The 17,557-nt window shown below is 42.0% G+C and overlaps 1 protein-coding gene across 7 annotated transcripts in view; it reads right to left on the bottom strand.

Moving 5' to 3' along the window:
* HEATR5A (HEAT repeat containing 5A) overlaps positions 1 to 17,557 on the bottom strand; it is a 79,857-nt gene that overhangs the window by 43,471 nt on the left and 18,829 nt on the right. For 4 of the 7 annotated variants that reach the window (XM_084844098.1, XM_084844115.1, XM_084844146.1 and 1 more), the window contains exons 7-15: positions 17,225 to 17,385; positions 15,381 to 15,636; positions 14,681 to 14,836; positions 12,924 to 12,950; positions 12,394 to 12,641; positions 8,158 to 8,269; positions 7,254 to 7,406; positions 5,642 to 5,741; positions 2,213 to 2,322 (exon numbers count right to left, since the gene is read on the bottom strand). In XM_084844098.1, coding sequence (XP_084700224.1) covers positions 2,213 to 2,322; positions 5,642 to 5,741; positions 7,254 to 7,406; positions 8,158 to 8,269; positions 12,394 to 12,641; positions 12,924 to 12,950; positions 14,681 to 14,836; positions 15,381 to 15,636; positions 17,225 to 17,385 — 1,323 coding nt within the window. Of the gene's footprint in view, positions 1 to 2,212; positions 2,323 to 5,641; positions 5,742 to 7,253; positions 7,407 to 8,157; positions 8,270 to 12,393; positions 12,645 to 12,923; positions 12,951 to 14,680; positions 14,837 to 15,380; positions 15,637 to 17,224; positions 17,386 to 17,557 lie in introns of all 7 variants that reach the window. The other 3 variants (XM_084844135.1, XM_084844109.1, XM_084844125.1) reach the window with 2 other exon arrangements.

Below are 17,557 nucleotides of genomic sequence, written 5' to 3'. Positions count from 1 at the left end.
CCTTAAATCTGCAAATGCTTGGAGGTTAGTGTTAAAAGTGCACCAGCAATTCTAGAAGGTTAATATTAGTTGTGACTCCTCTAGTGACACCTGCCCTGCACTATCAGCATCTGAAAAGTAGTTCTGTATCCCACAGACTGGCATCAGTTGTCAGTATCAGCCTTTCCGATTATGCCATCAGATGCCTTTTCAGGTTGTCCAACTCATATATGCCTTCATGTGAGCTAATATTTGAAGGAAGACATGGTTCACTGTGATCAAGTCCTGATACAGAAGCAAAAAAAATATATGCTCAAGTGGTCATAGACACAATTGGGTCCACAGGATAGTGCCAAAGCAGGACACAGTTAAACCCAATAAACTAGATTTATTTATTATTATTTATGAAATTCACCCAGATAGATACTTGAGGCCTGCAAACACTTCCTCTTTTGGAAGAAGTATTTCCAACTGCTTGAAGCACTAGCATAAAAGTCTGCAGCAGCAGAAAAGTTGAGGCAGAAAGGTGGCTGGAGTAACGGGCAGCTTAAAGAACCCTGAGAAAATTCATGGTATGGTCTGGATCCTGCTCGTCAGAATACAACTTTAGCCAGCTTGGAATGATGCCAGACAGCCAAGCGATAAGCATGTTCCCACAGGAACACCTCCCCATGTGATATATTCCAGGCATGGAGTAATGCAAGCCCGGTAGGGTCAATTTAGGAGTCAATTTAAAACATACCGTAATGAGTTGCAATTTAATTTCTCCTATATTTTCTTGCTGGATTTAAGAGCTTATGTAAGGAAATGTGCAACTAGTTTAGTGAGTTCACATTATATTTCAAATTTAAAAATGAATAACTTTACATTTCTAAAAATGCAGGGGAAGAAAAATATTATAGTGAAGAGTACAGCATAATCATGAAAATGTAATATTCTGGCCTCTCATACAAAACATTTGTATGCAACACCAGCACAGTGCCCCACCATGGGTATTTACATGTTGCTGTAGAGAATCCTAGAATCAGGCCATAAACTCGCTATGTTAAGACAGAAGGGCTTTTACTCAAGCCTCCAAGCTGAAATTAAAGCCATGTTATTAATATAAAACAGCTCATTATCTTTTAAATTGTTATGTTGCAATTTAAACACCCTTGGTCAGTTCAAACACCACACTAAACCAGGAGTGGGTTACATGTGGACAGCAGGCTTCATGCCAGCCTGCTATGACTGCTTCTGCGCACGCGCGCGCACACCCTCCCTGCCATTGCTGAAATCCCAGCAGAATCGGGCTCCTGGCAGCCCACCAAACAGCTCTTTGGCAGGCTGTTAGGAGTGTGGTTCTGTTTGGAAACTGGGCACATTCTCCCTGCACATCTCATTTCCCATCAGAACTGCTATTTCTGCAGAGAAACACGGTGTGCGTGGATGGCTCACTTCGCATGCCCTGTTTCTCTGCAGAATGGGGCTCCTGACAGCCTGCCAAACAGCTGGGAATCTCAGAATCACTGGGATTTGGGAAGCAGCAACTTCTGCCAGTGGTGGGGGAAGGGTGCAGTTCTCACAGAGTTCCAGGGGGGCCGATGCGGCCTCCCAATCCCAGGGATTGCCCATCCCTGCACTAAACCATGACTAAGGAAGATAAACTACAGTTCGGTATGATGTGTAAGTGGTGACCCATTGTTACAGCAATTGCTCCGCTAGCACAGACCACTGCACTCACAGGCAGGAGTACTGAGTACATTGGAAATGAAAGCAGATGAGCAGCTCTAAAATATATATACCTCATCTGTAGATTTGGAAATTCAAATTGTAGTTCAGCTTTTGAATTTCAATTAATGCAAACCATGGCTTGATGTCATGTTTGAATTAAGCCACAAAAGCCACCAGACCAGGCAAATCACATCTCATTTCCCTTCCTTTGGTACTCCGCATTTGTAATGCTTAAATTTCACTCATGTAAGACATGCTTTCTGTGAATAACAACCTTGCCCATCCTTGTCAAGCCATTATATAAAGGGTTCACCTGAACATTTGTACTCTTTGGGAGCTGCACTCTCAAATAATATACTGGCTTGGACAATATGCCATTTTTTGGCAGTTTCATAGATATGAATTCATAATATTTTGAATTAAAGGAAGACTTGTTTGTCCATTTGTCAATAAAACCAAAAGGGCAAAAAGGAAACCTTTGGAAGTATCTCAGGGAGGTATTGCTTGAGGAAATACATACCTTCATAGGTCTTGGGAGGCAACAAAGTAAGCAGTTCATAAAGTCTTTTCCTATATGTCACTGATGATGGTTTTAAGGGATTGCCATAGGTTTTATTTAGTGAAGGAAGCCTTTAAAAAACATGAAAACACGTATCCTTATGTTAGAAGAAAAAATATATCCAACAAATTTCAGCTACTGGTTTGCTTTCCCCGATATTTGTTGGGAGACAAATTCTGCAAAACATGGCCCCTCCAGGAAATTCCTGACTTGTGTGGCAGATAACTTCCTCCTACAGAAAGTAAAGGAAGGAACTAGAGGATCGGCTATCCTTGACTTGATCCTAACTGAGATCACTTAGTGGATCAAGTAGTAGTTACAGGAACTCTGGGGGAAAGCGACCATGTTGTACTTGAGTTTTTGGTTCTAAGGGAAGCAAAAGCTGAGTGTAGTCAAACGCGTACCCTGGATTTTAGGAAAGCTGATTTTCATAAACTCAGAACAATGATCAGTAAGGTCCCACGGCAAGCGACGCTAATGAGAAAAGGAGTCCAAGATGGGTGGGAGCTTTTAAAAAAGGAAATTCTCAAGGCACAATCACAAACAATTCCAACAAGAAGAAAAGGTGGAAGACAACAGAAGAAGCCAATGTGGCTTCACAAAAAGCTTAGGGATGACCTGAAAACAAAAAGGACACATACAGGAAGTGGAAAGAAGGCCAAGTAACAAAGGAAGAGTACAGGCAGATAGCACAGAATTGCAGGGATGGCGTCAGGAAGGCTAAAGCTGAGAATGAGCTGAGGTTAGCAAGGGATGCTAAAAACAACAAAAAGGCTTTCTTCAGCTATGTGCATAGTAAAAGGCAGAGGAAAGAAATGGTGGTTCAGCTATTAATAAGGATGGCAAAACGATAACAGATGACAAAGAAAAGGCAGAGGTGCTCAATTCCTACTTTGGCTCAGTCTTCTCCCAAAAGAGGGTCTATGACCCCCCTGGCAAAGGCGAAGTACAGGCTGAAGGGGCAGGATTGCAGCTTGAGATCATTAGGCATATGGTCAAGGAACACCTAATTACTTTGAATGAGTTCAAATCTCCAGGGCCAGATTAACTGCATCCTAGAGTAATAAAGGAACTGGCAGAAGAACTCTCAGAACCGCTCTCTATTCTCTTTGAGAAATCATGGAGAACGGGGGAAGTGCCAGATGACTGGAGGAGGGCTAAAGTTGTCCCTATCTTCAAAAAGGGTAAAAAGAAGGAACCTGGGAACTACAGACCAGTCAGTCTGACGTCAATCCCTGGGAAAATTCTGGAGCAGATGATAAAGCAATCCATCTGGAAGCACCTTGACAACAATGCTGTGATTACTCGAAGCCAACATGGATTTGTCAAAAACAAGTCCTGCCAGACAAATCTGATCTCATTTTTTGATCAAGTCACCTCCCTTGTAGACCGTGGGAATGCTGTAGACATCATATACCTCGACTTCAGCAAAGCTTTCGACAAAGTGCCCCATGATATCCTGATGAGCAAACTAGCTCAAAGTGGGCTAGATGAAACAACGATCCGGTGGATCCACAGTTGGCTACAGAATCGGTCTCAAAGAGTGCTTATCAATGGGACCTTCTCAAACTGGGGAGAGGTAACAAGTGGGGTACCGCAGGGCTCAGTCCTGGGCCCAGTGCTCTTCAACATTTTTATTAATGACTTGGAGGAGGTGCAGGGAATGCTGATCAAATTTGCAGATGACACAAAATTGGGTGGGATAGCTAATACTTTGGAAGACAGAAACAAAATTCAAAGTGATCTGGATAGACTGGAGCGCTGGGCAGAAAACAACAGAATGACATTTAATAGGGATAAATGCCAAGTTCTGCACCTAGGAAAAAGAAACCAAAGGCACAGTTACAAGATGGGAGATACGTGGCTCAACCACACTACAAGCGAGAAGGATCTTGGAATTGTTGTAGATCACAAGCTGAATATGAGCCAACAATTTGATGTGGCTGCAAAAAAGGCCAATGCTCTTTTGGGCTGCATTAGCTTCCAAATCCCGGGAAGTACTAGTTCCCCTCTACTCAGCACTGGTTAGGCCTCATCTGGAGTACTGTGTCCAGTTCTGGGCACCACACTTTAAGAAGGATGCAGAAAAGCTGGAGAGGGTTCAGAGGAGGGCAACAAAGATGATCAGGGGACTGGAAACAAAGCCCTATGAAGAGAGACTGAAAGAACTGGGCATGTTTAGCCTTGAGAAGAGAAGACTGAGGGGAGATAGGATAGCACTCTTCAAGTACTTGAAAGGTTGTCACAGAGAAGAAGGCCAGGATCTCTTCTTGATCATCCCAGAGTGCAGGACATGGAATAATGGGCTCAAGTTACAGAAAGCCAGATTCCGGCTGAACATCAGGAAAATCTTCCTGACTGTAAGAGCAATACAACAATAGAACCAATTACCTGGGGAGGTGGTGGGCTCTCCCACACTGGAGGCCTTCAAACGAGGCTGGACAGCCATTTGTCAGGGATGCTCCGACTTGGATTCCTGCATTGAGCAGGGTGTTGGACTCGATGGCCTTGTAGGCCCCTTCCAACCCTACTATTCTATGATTCTATGATATCTGAAACTCACTACCTGGAAAGTTACAAAAATTTAAGCCACTGCATGGCAGTAGATATTTATATTCATTCTCAACGCATCATTTCTTCTAATGCTTAACTCATGTGGTTAAAGAGGACAAAAATGGAGCCAAAACGGGACCACTGAAAAACAAGAGAAAGGTACCAGCATGCTCAGGAGGACCCAGCACCACCAAAACAGCTCAATAAGGATTGAGAGGGATCAGTACCCATAGAATATTGAATGTTCATTGGAAAAGAAAAACAGAAAAGGTGGGAGGACTGAAATGTCCTGTTTGAGCTCTTTATAGTATCCTGGAGGAGGGCATGGCTGGCATGCAGGAACTCTGAACAGGAGCACTCTTGCTAGAAGGTTAGGATACACTGCAACCTTTTATTGCAGGTCCCACTTATTCACCTTATTCTTAAGTTTCATTCCTATACAACTATGTAAGAATTAAAAAAAATAGTGATACAAATCATTAAAAAGGGGGAAGAAGTAATGCTTTCTCTACCGAGGAAGTCATTTCAAAAACGCGTATAAGGTCATGTTAAACCAGTTTCTGTATCAGGTATAATTTTGCACTGTATGAATAACTGCTTTATGAATTTCCAGGCAATCCTTTTTCCCACGTGCATAAAATGTCAACCTGGATTGCCACACACAAACCAATACTTTAAAGGCTGGCTTATATTTGCAGAAGAAACCACAGAAATATTCAATGTTTTATTTTTACTATGAAATCATAGTTCCGAGTTATTATTGTTTGTTAAAATGTTAGAATTAACAAAGTACTGCATAATAGCTTTAGCAAACCAGTTTCTTTCTGCAATACTTACTGTGCCAGTAAATCAACAGCACATGGGAGGGGAGGAAGCAATCTTTGAATAACTTCATCTGTAAGGAGTCCCCCACAATAGAGAATAAAGCTTTTGATAGCTGGGAATAAAGTAAACTGATTATAACAAACTGAGCTTTCTTTTTATAATTACTATAGCCATACCTATACATACCACAATAAGACTGTTTTACATATCTAACAAAAACTTGTGTCACAGGCAGAAGAAAGATTAATGAGAGAATGCTATTATCTACTGATAGATTCTACCTTATTACAGAATTCCCATTATTTTATTATGGAATGTTAAGGCCGGCTTTAACCGTTTAAGTTATGAGTAGGGAAGGGGGGATATAATTCCCCACTGCTTGACTACTGTATAAAATAACCAGTCCCTTTTCAAGTTTATATCACACAACCAGAAGTCGTGGAACACAAAAATGTCCAGTGAAGTTATTGAAACCCATATTTAACAGTGAAAACAGAACGGAGAAATTCAGCCAAATGCTGATCTTCGGCGTATTTTTTTTCTTAAGAGGAATAATTAATCCTTGCTTTGTAGAAAACATACTACTGTGATTCCTCTGCTACATGTCAAATGCCTGCTTGTAATCTAGCAGGAAACAGCATCTTATATGCACAACCTGGTAAACCACAAATATTGCATGGGGAAGAATTAGAGCCTGGGCACGTGGCGAAGAAAGAATGAATTGAGTCAAAGGCCTTCTATAAGGACCCTGACATTGCCATTTCCCAACAGCAATGCCAGGGCCCCTACAGAAGGTCTATGACATCTTTAAAATTTAACAAGTTCCTTGCTAGTACTTCACTGCAGCCTCATTGAGAAGGATGCAACCGTGTCCGGCTGCTAGTGCCATTTATGTTGCACAAGCAGAAACCAGGTTGTGCAACATCAACAGTGCTAATTTTCTCAAATGCTATTAAAACTGCATAGCTTAGGATCAAGACAATGATTAGATGACATAAGCCAAGTTCCATAATTATGTTCAGCTATGTCCACTGAATTGATGCCTATATTTGTCCTTATTATCCAAGGAAATTTTTATTTTAATTCCACACTTTTTAATCTATCTCATCTTATCACATATTTGACTCTGATACTTCATTTAGTTCTGCTTTCAAGCCACAAGTATTAGCGAAATATAAAAGGAGAAGTCTGAGAGAAAAATTATCTGCCATATATTATGGGAATAATATAGACACACACACACGTACGTACGTACATGAAGTGTTAGATAGGTCATAACTATTAATACGTGCACAATATATTACATATTGTGGACATTAAACACAAAATAATAAGGGGCAGTATCCCATCGGACACTGGTGTTAATGAAAACTTCATTACGCTAGGGTAAAGGACTGCTAGCGTAATGCCAATAGCATTAGCTGGTGTGACGTGTTTTTCAGGGAATCCATCACCACACCTAATGCTATTGGCGTTGCGCTGGAGGTCACTTGTACTAGTTCAATGTAATTTACATTACTGCAAGCTTTCGATCGGATACTGCCCAAGAACTATAACCATTTTTCTTTTGAGATTTTAAAAAGACAGGAGAGAATAAGAAATAGCCATCATAAATTCTACCTACCAGAGAGAGCACCTGCACGGCTTTCTAATGTCACTTGCCATGTAAATGAATCACCCCGGCTCTTCTCAGTTTCTAAATCTTTAGGAGATATTGGGAACACACATTTCCACAGTAACAGCATTCTTGGAAGATGGTGCTGGACAACTGCAGGACCTTTCATTTTTAAGATTGAAAACATTCTCATATGAATACTATGAACTACAATATTTTAAGATCAGGTGTCAGTAACTATGCAAGCCCCTAAAGACCACCTGTTAGCTGCCCAAAGGGCTGCAACTCAAGAGTTTCTGAGATGCCAAAGAGCTCAGCTAATGATCAGCAGCCTCACCATTCATGCTATGAGTGGGCCCAAAGTGATCTGGAGTTAAAGTTAATTCGTTAGTTTTCCCAGTTCCAGGAGGAACCCCCTCAAGGGTGGCATGTTTCTGGTTTCTTTTTTGGAACTGTAGAGACCCAAGGACAGACCAAAAAAATCTGGGAATATCATACAAGAATAATTCTGAAACAGTCTGGAGAGACACATCACCAATTAAAGTTCCCAAGTTTTTTACAATTGTGTTGCCCTTTCTCTAGGGTGTAAGAAATAATACCACCAAAATCAAGACTGAGCAGAGTATACAATGCTGCTGCTGCACCAGCACTGATTATGTATGTGCCAGCAGGACCCACCATCAGTGCAAAAAGAAGCTAATGCGTCCTAGATCAACCCTGAAAATGAGCTGAAATACTCATTCCTGGAATGGAACAGAACAGCAAATTTCCCTTCTGTCAGTTCCACTGACCTGTTCCATTTTGGATAGTTTCCGGAGTTATTCTAGGAAGTCCCTGCTGGTGCACAGGTAGCACTGAATTGCCCTACTTCTTACTTGAAAAGAAATAAAGACAGGATCATCAATCATCTTACCCAAGGTCATTAGGGCAGCTATCAGAAGCCACCCAGATTGCATCCTTTGTATGGAAATGCGGCTATTCTGAGAAGCAGAACGCAATAAGTCCTCAGCTACCATCATGATAACCTATGGTAAAAAAGCCACAATTCTCTTAAATACAAAACACAAAAGTGAACGCTTTCAGAAGGAAGCATACACATTGCTTCTATATACATAACAGCCCCCAATGAGCACAAACACAGATTTCTCACTTATCCACATGACCCTATAAAGGCAGGAGATAAGGGGGTGTCTAAATTCTTTAGGTAAAATTCTAGAGTAGCTACTTTGTTATTGTGCTTTAGCAAGGAAGTCTTGTGCAAACTTGAAGACTATCACATATACCGTTAAAAGCTTTTATGGGCTAGACTCCACTTCCTCAGATACTGTGACTGGCCTCCTGCAGTTGGTAGGTATATATTGTTACTGCTTCTGGCTGACCATTCCTTTGTTAGGCAACTGTGTTTTATTTGTTGCCTTTTACTGTATTTTTATTGTAATTGTGATTATTTTAGTTTATTCCTAGTTTTATCTGCTAAGCCACCCAGAGGATTTCAGTTACAGGTTTCCTTAAAAAATAGTATGTATGTATGCACGTATGCATGTATGCATCTATGTATAAATAAATGGCAGATGAATAGGTCCAGAATCGTTGATTAATGAGAGTCAATGGTTAGGAGAGATCTTGGGAACCTGTTTTTTGAATAAGATACCCAATCAGAACTTGGGATTAGATGGGATGAAGGTACATTGAGGGGTATGGAAATAATTTTAATGGCAAAAGTGGTTGTTCTAATGGTTGTTTGCACCTCTACAGCTGAAGCAGATCCTTAAACACAGGCAGCTTCCTGTTTTGTTTATGACAGGTTTGAATTAAAAGATATGTCAGCTGAGTGGAATATCCATTACTCCTATTTATTTAGGCTTGTAGCTCACCCCTGTTGTAGGCACTGGACTGGTAATCACATCCTAGACTGAACAGAGTCAGAATTCAATTCCAAAAAATGAGATTGAGAAACAGATGACATCCAAGGAAGGCAGTAGGTATGCAAGTTACTCACTCCAATTCCAGGCAGGTAGCAATGAAAAACAGTACTACAAAACATACAGTCTCCTGGCCTGAAGGGTCTCTGTTTCTGTCACAGAGAGGCAACAGAACTGTGAATGAACTTCTAATTAGCCATTTTAAAAGAAAATCTGTTCCTTGGCAAAGCTAAATGGGTTTCACTTCCATTGTCCAGGAACACAGATACAGATTTTTCTCTACCACTGACAAAGCTGTGATGCCTGTGGGAAAGTAGTGAGCTATGGTAAACTGCCAATTTAAGCTAATAACAAACCAGGATGAGGTTATGGAAGCTTGAATCTTTTAAAATAATTTCACTAGCTCCTAAAAATGTAGACAAACAATTAATTCTTAAAACATCAAGAACATGAGAAAAGGATTTCCCCATAACTTTCAATTCAGTCTCCACTATTAAAAGTGATGCTGATTTCTCCCTCTTTTTCTTTACTTTATCCAAGAAACAGTATTTTCATTCTTTCACTGACCTTGTTTTTTTTTTAAAAAATCAATTCAATTATGCTTGTAGCCTTTGTTAGCAGGCTGCTGAACAGTAGGGCAGGCACTGCATACTTGGCAACCATGGAAGTGGTTACTTTAAGAAAACCTTGTCTAACTGCAGCAAGACAAGGGAGGGAAAAATGACACCAAGGTGATCTTGTGTAATGATCCTGCAGGTCACATATGCAAGGTCAGATCTAGCAATAACAACCTAATCAAAACTGCAAATATTAAGTAGTGCTAGGATAGGCAAATGCTAATGCAATTATGCATGCATATACCAAGTCCTGAAGTGATATTTCTATGCATAATGTACTCACTGGGTCAGGTGTAATGTTTTTGTAACATCAGGTTTGACATCCTTTTGAAACTTTTCTTAAAACTGTATAAAGACTCCAAGGTCCAAGCCATCAGTCTGCCATTTTGGTTTACCATTCAGTTCCATTTATGGATGTTGGGCCATAAATGGGACCATGCTACTGAAATTACCTTGGTCTTGTAGCCTCCCCATTGCTGGCAGGAGCCTACCCACCTTTTGGAGGATGACTAATTCTAAACTCCTGTGGACAAACCCAGACAGAACCACCAGAAGGGGATGGGACACCGTTGTTCTGTCACTCTTCCAACACTTTTTGCCCAGATTCATCAGAGCCTGGCCACTTAGGTTCTTGCCTTGCCACAGGCAGAGGCCTGCTGCAACCCCCCTTTTTTTAATGGACCTATTTTTCCTTCACCTGCTGAGACTCGGGAGTTTCAGTGTGGCCCAAACTTCAGTTTCAGGAATGTGTTATTCAAACCCAAGAAGAGGTATCTTTTATAAGTCTATCCTATCTTCAGGAGGATCTTCATCTACAAAGTGTAACCTCCTACTTTGACCCCCTTTTTATATGTGTGTGTGTGTGTTTGTAAAAATTAGCTCTAATTTTGGATAACAGCGGGTTGGAACCCCAGCTACACAGTGCAAGCCTTCTCCTGGCCTTCTAGCAGGAAGGACTGTGGCTGACCTTCCAGCTTTGTTTGCTCCTTTTCCCATCACGATCAAGCCAGGTCCTTCAAAGAAGCTGGCTTGACAAACAACAGTGGATATGCTTATCTTCACCTGAAGAGACAAACAAGGTTGGAGAGTGCATGAGGCACTGGAAATTTGTTGTTGTTTATTCATTTAGTCGCTTCCGACTCTTTGTGACTTCATGGACCAGCCCACGCCAGAGCTTCCTGTCGGCCGTCGCCACCCCCAGTTCCCCCAAGGTCGAGTCTGTCACCTCCAGAATATCATCCATCCACCTTGCCCTTGGTCGGCCCCTCTTCCTTTTGCCTTCCACTTTCCCTAGCATCAGCATCTTCTCCAGGGTATCCTGTCTTCTCATGATGTGGCCAAAGTACTTTAGTTTTGCCTTTAATATCCTTCCCCCAAGTGAGCAGCCTGGCTTTATTTCCTGGAGTATGGACTGGTTTGATCTTGCAGTCCAAGGCACTCTCAGAATTTTCCTCCAGCACCACAGTTCAAAAGCATCTGCTCAGCCTTTGTTATGGTCCAGCTCTTACAGCCATAGGTTGCTACGGGGAATACCGTTGCTTTAACTATGCGGACCTTTGTTGTCAGTGTGATGTCTCTGCTCTTCACTATTTTATCAAGATTTGTCATTGCTGTCCTTCCAAGAAGTAAACGTCTTCTGATTTCCTGGCTGCAGTCAGCGTCTGCAGTAATCTTTGCACCTAGAAAGACAAAGTCTGTCACTGCCTCCACGTTTTCTCTCTCTATTTGCCAGTTATCAATCAAACTGGTTGCTATAATCTTGGTTTTTTTGAGGTTTCACTGCAACCCAGCTTTTGCACTTTCTTCTTTCACCTTCGTCATGAGGTTCCTCGGCTCCTCCTCGCTTTCAGCCATCAAAGTGGTATCATCTGCATATCGGAGATTGTTAATGTTTCTTCCAGCAATTTTAACTCCAGCCTTGGCTTCATCAAGCCCAGCACGTCGCATGATGTGTTCTGCGTACAGTTGAATAGGTAGGGTGAGAGTATACAACCCTGCCGTACTCCTTTCCCAATCTTAAACCAGTCCGTTGATCCGTGGTCTGTTCTTACCGTTGCTACTTGGTCGTTATACAGATTCCTCAGGAGGCAAACAAGATGACTTGGTATCCCCATACCACCAAGAACTTGCCACAATTTGTGATGACCCACACAGTCAAAGGCTTTAGAATAGTCAATAAATTAGAAATTTATTAGTCAATAAACTGGAAATTAGAGTGTGTGTATTTTAGCCCTAGGTAATCCTATCCCACCATTTCCTGGAGTAAATAAATACAATTAATGGTGGTATGCTCGATAATAAAGTATTAGTGGTTGCATTTCATAGGGCACATGAACCAATTTGTTGAATTGGTTCACTTAGCTATTCAATATTGCATGCTTTTGAACACCATCTTCTTCATCATGTTCAAATGTCAACTGTTCCCTGAGGAACATGATAGGGTATAAAATCTGAGCACAGGAATGTACACATAAAATTAACGTAGCCTTCTTGCCCAAACAACAGCACAATATTCAAGTACTCAAATTGCCTGTAGCAATATCAAATGGTAAGTGACAAATGCAATTGTGACATTGCAATGAATACCGGAGACATAGTTAAAATAATTACCTTCCCTTTGTGATGTGGAATTCCTAGAGGACACTGTCTGACAGCTCCCAACAAAGCAGCAATAGCAAAGCTATAGCCAGTCACCGCTTCTGGGGAAGATTTCAGTGCTGTGAGTCGCTCAATACAGCGATCCAGAAGCGGAGAGAGGAAACAAGGCAATGCTACAGCAATGCAACGTAAGCACCATGCTGCTGCTAGTTGAACTGAAATGCTGGGATGAAGGATAATGGAGATTACTGCATCAAGAACTGCTGTAAAAAATCCAAGAAATTTTTAAAAATTAGCACAGCACATTTTTGGGAATAGTTACTGAGATGCATTCACAACTCACATCTGAACATACTGAGAAATATGAGCATCAAGCAATACTAAAAAGGATATTTCATGTCATAAATATGTCCCAACAACCAGAGGAGGCTGGCAGCTCCAATGCCAGCGGGACAGTGAATCCGCTCCAGGTTTCAGTCAGAACTCTAAAGGAGCTATCCAAGGTGTGAAGCAATGGAATGAGAAGCGCGTTGGAATATTACCCAGATTTTCATGGAATCGGCTTTTGCCTGTTAGGGACACAGGAAGCAAGATAAGCAGAGTGTAGCGTACCTTTAAAAGTTGGTTTTCAGAGCTTGAAGATACTTCCTGGTGGGGTGGGGTGGGGGGAGTAGAACTGAACATCATCAGACTGGCAGGGTCTGCTCAACCAATGAGAGAGGGTTGTTTCCCTGCCCCTGTCCAGGCTCCCACTGCTGCTGCTACTACATTATGGAGAGCAACTGATTTTCCCAGTGTGTGCAGATTTCCCTGAAGAAACCAAAATCCCCAGTTCTCCAGTGCAGCATCTGAAGGCTCCTGAGAGCTCCTCCAACCCCAGTTCCCATGCATCCCAGCAATCTGTTGTGGAGTTATTTCTCCCACCCCATTTTCAATATGTGTGCACTTTTGCCTATTGCTTCCAACCCCCTGCTCCGCCACCCCCCCCACCCCCCCACCACTGCTTTTCTCGTTCTCCCTGCTGCCAGTGAGAAGCTCCCTGGTAACCCCTTACTGCACTAAAGCTGAAAAGGGACTTTACATAACAACCGAGAAAGGACTTTACATTAGAGAAACTACAGAACATCAAAGAAGCACAGCATAATCACAATATTTAAGAAAGCATTGGAGAAGGAAACAGCGCTTTAGAACAAGTTACTGAAGTTAGCTTTTAACCCTTTCATTGCAGGGGAGTGAGATTTATTTCTTACTTCTGAGTAAACATGCACAGAAGGGGGGATATATTAAAGATTAAAAGCAGGCTACCTAAGGTGACTGAGTGCCCCACTACTGTGGTAATGTGTTGCTACATTCCTGGGGATTTTCTCAATGTGAATGGGAAAAACTACTTCCACTGAGGAAACAAGAGGGAATGGGGCATCCCACCCCTTTGACCACATCACTGCCAGGTCAGAGAGGCACACCCAGGATTTAATGTGTGTGTGGGACATGCCACACTGTGGTAAAACCGCCAAGGAGCTGCTTTCAGTAAAAAAAAATCGGAGTAAAAGGAGTTTCAGAAAATGCAGCTTTTCAAGAGGGAAGTGGCTGGTTGGCAGCGGACTTGGTGACGATGTTATCTGTTGTGAAGGAACTCAAATTGCTCTAACTATGCACTAAATTGCTCATCAAGACAACCCCCTGGAATATTTTTTATTATCTTTTTCTCCATACATCTATTGCAATATTCACCTTTAACACAGAACATCAGGATCTGCCACATCAGGGTATCCAGCAGTCCCTTTCTCTTTATAGTTCCTAAGAATAACCTCTTTGTAAGATCTGCAGCCGAATTCTAACCATGTTTAATTAGAAACAAGTCTCACTATTTTCAAATGGCAGTTACTCCCAAGTAAGTGCAAACAGGATTATGGCCTTAATGGTGATTATACAAGGCACACACTTATTTTAACCAAGCCAGAATAATACACATAATATGGAGCTCCATAAAGGAGTGATGAACCACAAAATGACACTGAAAAGTACAGACTTTTCCTAGGTTCTGTGAAAACTGATCCCAGCAGTCTATTCACCGCAGTTCTACAATGCTCTGAATCTTTATCCAGTAAGTTAATTGATGAGAAGCCTCTACTGGGGTCATATGAACTCTTAGAAAAGAAAAAAAAATAATCTCCTGTGTTAGCATATTGGATTAGGCTGAAGTATGCATCAACATTTTTATTTATTTGAATTTTAATAGGACCAGTCCAAAGACTCAAGGATTCATAGACGTAATTACACAGCCATGGAGAACAATCACCTGTATTAGGATCTTGTAGCACCGGTGAGGCAGTAGCGCCTAAGCCACGTATGAGGTTTCCCAGCTCTTCTAATGCACATATAAGCATATGCTGGCTTGCCACGACATCTGTTGTACCAATACGGGTTTCCACATTACCATCACTCGTTGCAGCATCTAGCAATATGATAAAATATACCAGTGGTTTTCCGGGCCAAATTCCAGGTGTTGGTTTTGACCTTTAAAAACCTATACAGTTCTGGCCCAGCCTATCTCAAGGAACGCCTCCAGCAACACCAGACAGGCCACTCAACAAGATCAGCCTCGGATGGCCTTCTCTCTGTTACGACAGCTAGGCTGGTGAGGACAGGAGAGAGGACCTTCTCTTGGTGGCCCCCACTCTGTGGAACTCCCTCCCTAGGGAACTCTGCCATGCCCCCTCTTTAATGAGCTTCTGCACGTGTTGAAAACTTGGTTGTTCAGGCAGGCATTTGGGGTGGGTTAGGGAAATGTTTGAAAATGATGTTTTGCTGTGTAATTTTATTGTTTTTAGACTGTTTGTATTACTGTACATCGCCCAGAGTGGCCGGATGACCGGCCAGATGGGCAATGAAGAAATGTAATAAATAAAAATAAAAATAAAAGTTGCCACATTAAGTTAAAGAAGGGGTTAAAAGGAAGGGGGAGGAAGGGGTAACAAATAATCTTGTTAGTCTCATACCCACAACTTTCTTCAGCTTCCAGATGGTTTGACAAATCTCCTTGGCAGTTGCAATTTGAGCTTTTTCCCCAAGAAGGCCTCCTACTGTAGCTCGGAGAATAAATGAAATACAACGGCGGCAGCAGATAGCATCCATCTGAGTCTGAATAGCTTTAGGGTGAGACTGAGATACTACGTCCAGAAGATGGTAAAGCAAGGCAGAGAAATTCCTTTCAAGCCACTGCCCTCCTAGTGCAGAGATAAATACCACATATGCCTGAAAGAGATTTGATTAAAGAAATGTTTTATACCACCATCTCAAAAATATAATGCATTCTTAAAGCTATAAAGACTTCAGTTTCATAATGCAGGCAGTTGTTGTTTAATAGATTACAAAAACAACAAACCAATTTTGTTTACATCTCCTTAAAAGGCAACATGTTTATACCTTTACAATGTGAAGTGAGGCATTTGGCTTTTAGTCATTTGAACAATATAGGTAATTAGTCAAATTTAGATGTTATTGTTTGAAAAAACAACCGTGCTGTCCATTAAGGTACTGCACTGCAGTGGTTTCGCTCCTACTTGAAGGGTCGGCTCCAGAAGGTGGTGCTTGGGGAATACTGCTGGGCCCTGTGGATTCTCCAGTATGGGGTTCCACAGGGTCAGTTTTGTCCCCCGTACAGTTCAACATCTGCATGAAACCACTGAGCACGGTCATCCAGAGTTTTGGCGTGCATTGTTATCAGTATGCTGATGACACGCAGCTCTATTTCTCCTTTTCATCTTCTTCAGGTGAGGCTGTGGATGCGCTGAATCAGTGCCTGGCTGCGACAATGGACTGGATGAGGGCTAATAATCTGAAGCTCAATCCAGACATGACTGAGATGCTGTTGGTGGGTGGTTCTGCTGACTGGATGGTGTTCAACCTGTTCTGGATGGGGTTGCACTCCCCCTGAAAGACAAAGTTCATAGCTTGGGGGTTCTCCTTGAACCATCTTTGTCACTTGAGGCTCAGGTGACGTCAGTGGCACGGAGTGCCTTCTATCAACTTTGGTTGGTGGCCCAGCTAAGCCCGTATCTGGACAGGGATAACCTGGCTTCATTTGTCTATCCTCTGGTAATCGCCAAGTTAGATTACTGCAATGCACTCTATGTGGGGCTGCCTTTGAAGATGGTTCAGAAGCTGCAGCTTGTGCAAAATGTGGCGGCTAGACTGATAACAAGGACCAGAAACTCTGAACATGTAAGACTGACTCTGGCCTGCTTGCACTGGCTACCTGTATGTTTCCAAGCCCAATTCAAGGTGCTGGTTTTAACCTGTGAAGCCTTACATGGCTTCGGACCACAATACCTGATGGAGCGCCTCTCCTGACACAAACCTACCCATATACTACACTCAGCATCTAAGGCCCTCCTCCAGCTGCCTCCACCAAGGGAAGCTCGGAAGACGGCAACAAGGGAGAGGGCCTTCTTGGTGGTGGCCCCCAAATTATGGAATGATCTCCCTGATGAGGCCCAGCTGGCGCCAACATTTTTATCTTTTTGGCACAAGGTCAAGACCTTTCTCTTCTCCCAGGCATTTGGCAGCATATGATAAGTTTTAATCGATCCTGAAATATCTTATGGTTATGGTTGTTTGCTTTCGAGATTGTTTGTTTGAAGTTGTTTTAGATATATTTTTTTTGTATATATTGTCTGTTCATGTGTATGGTTTTTAATCTCTGTATATTTTATTTTTAATGTTTATAATTTTTGTAAACCACCCAGACAGCTTCAGCTATTGAGCGGTATAGAAATGTTAATAATGATAATAATAATAATAATAATAATGAGATTTTTTAGTTCTGTAATGTAAGCCAAACCTGAGTAACTCCAACCCTAACATCCCTGTTGACCGAACTGGTCCCTTTCAGGATATCACTGCTGGCTCGTAGAAATCCTGAGCTCCCACGAAGGAAACCTGTTCCCAGCAGTTCCAAAGCTTCTTCAAAGGAGGTTTTGCGAACATTTTGTCTAGTAGATGCTTTGTCATTGGGGAGAAAAACATATTTTTATATTACACACACACACACACAACAACAACAACATCCACACACAACCCTAGTACTATTCATTTCATAGAACCATAAATCATAAAATAGTAGGGTTGGAAGGGGCCTACAAGGCCATCGAGTCCAACCCCCTGCTCAATGCAG

This window comes from Heloderma suspectum, chromosome 1, assembly GCF_057233095.1.
Source record: "Heloderma suspectum isolate Gila_16-S chromosome 1, 16-S_ref, whole genome shotgun sequence".
Classification (NCBI taxonomy): Eukaryota; Metazoa; Chordata; class Lepidosauria; order Squamata; family Helodermatidae; genus Heloderma; species Heloderma suspectum.
The sequence above is the reverse complement of the archived record's forward strand: the minus strand, read 5'-3'. Positions and strand labels throughout refer to the sequence as shown.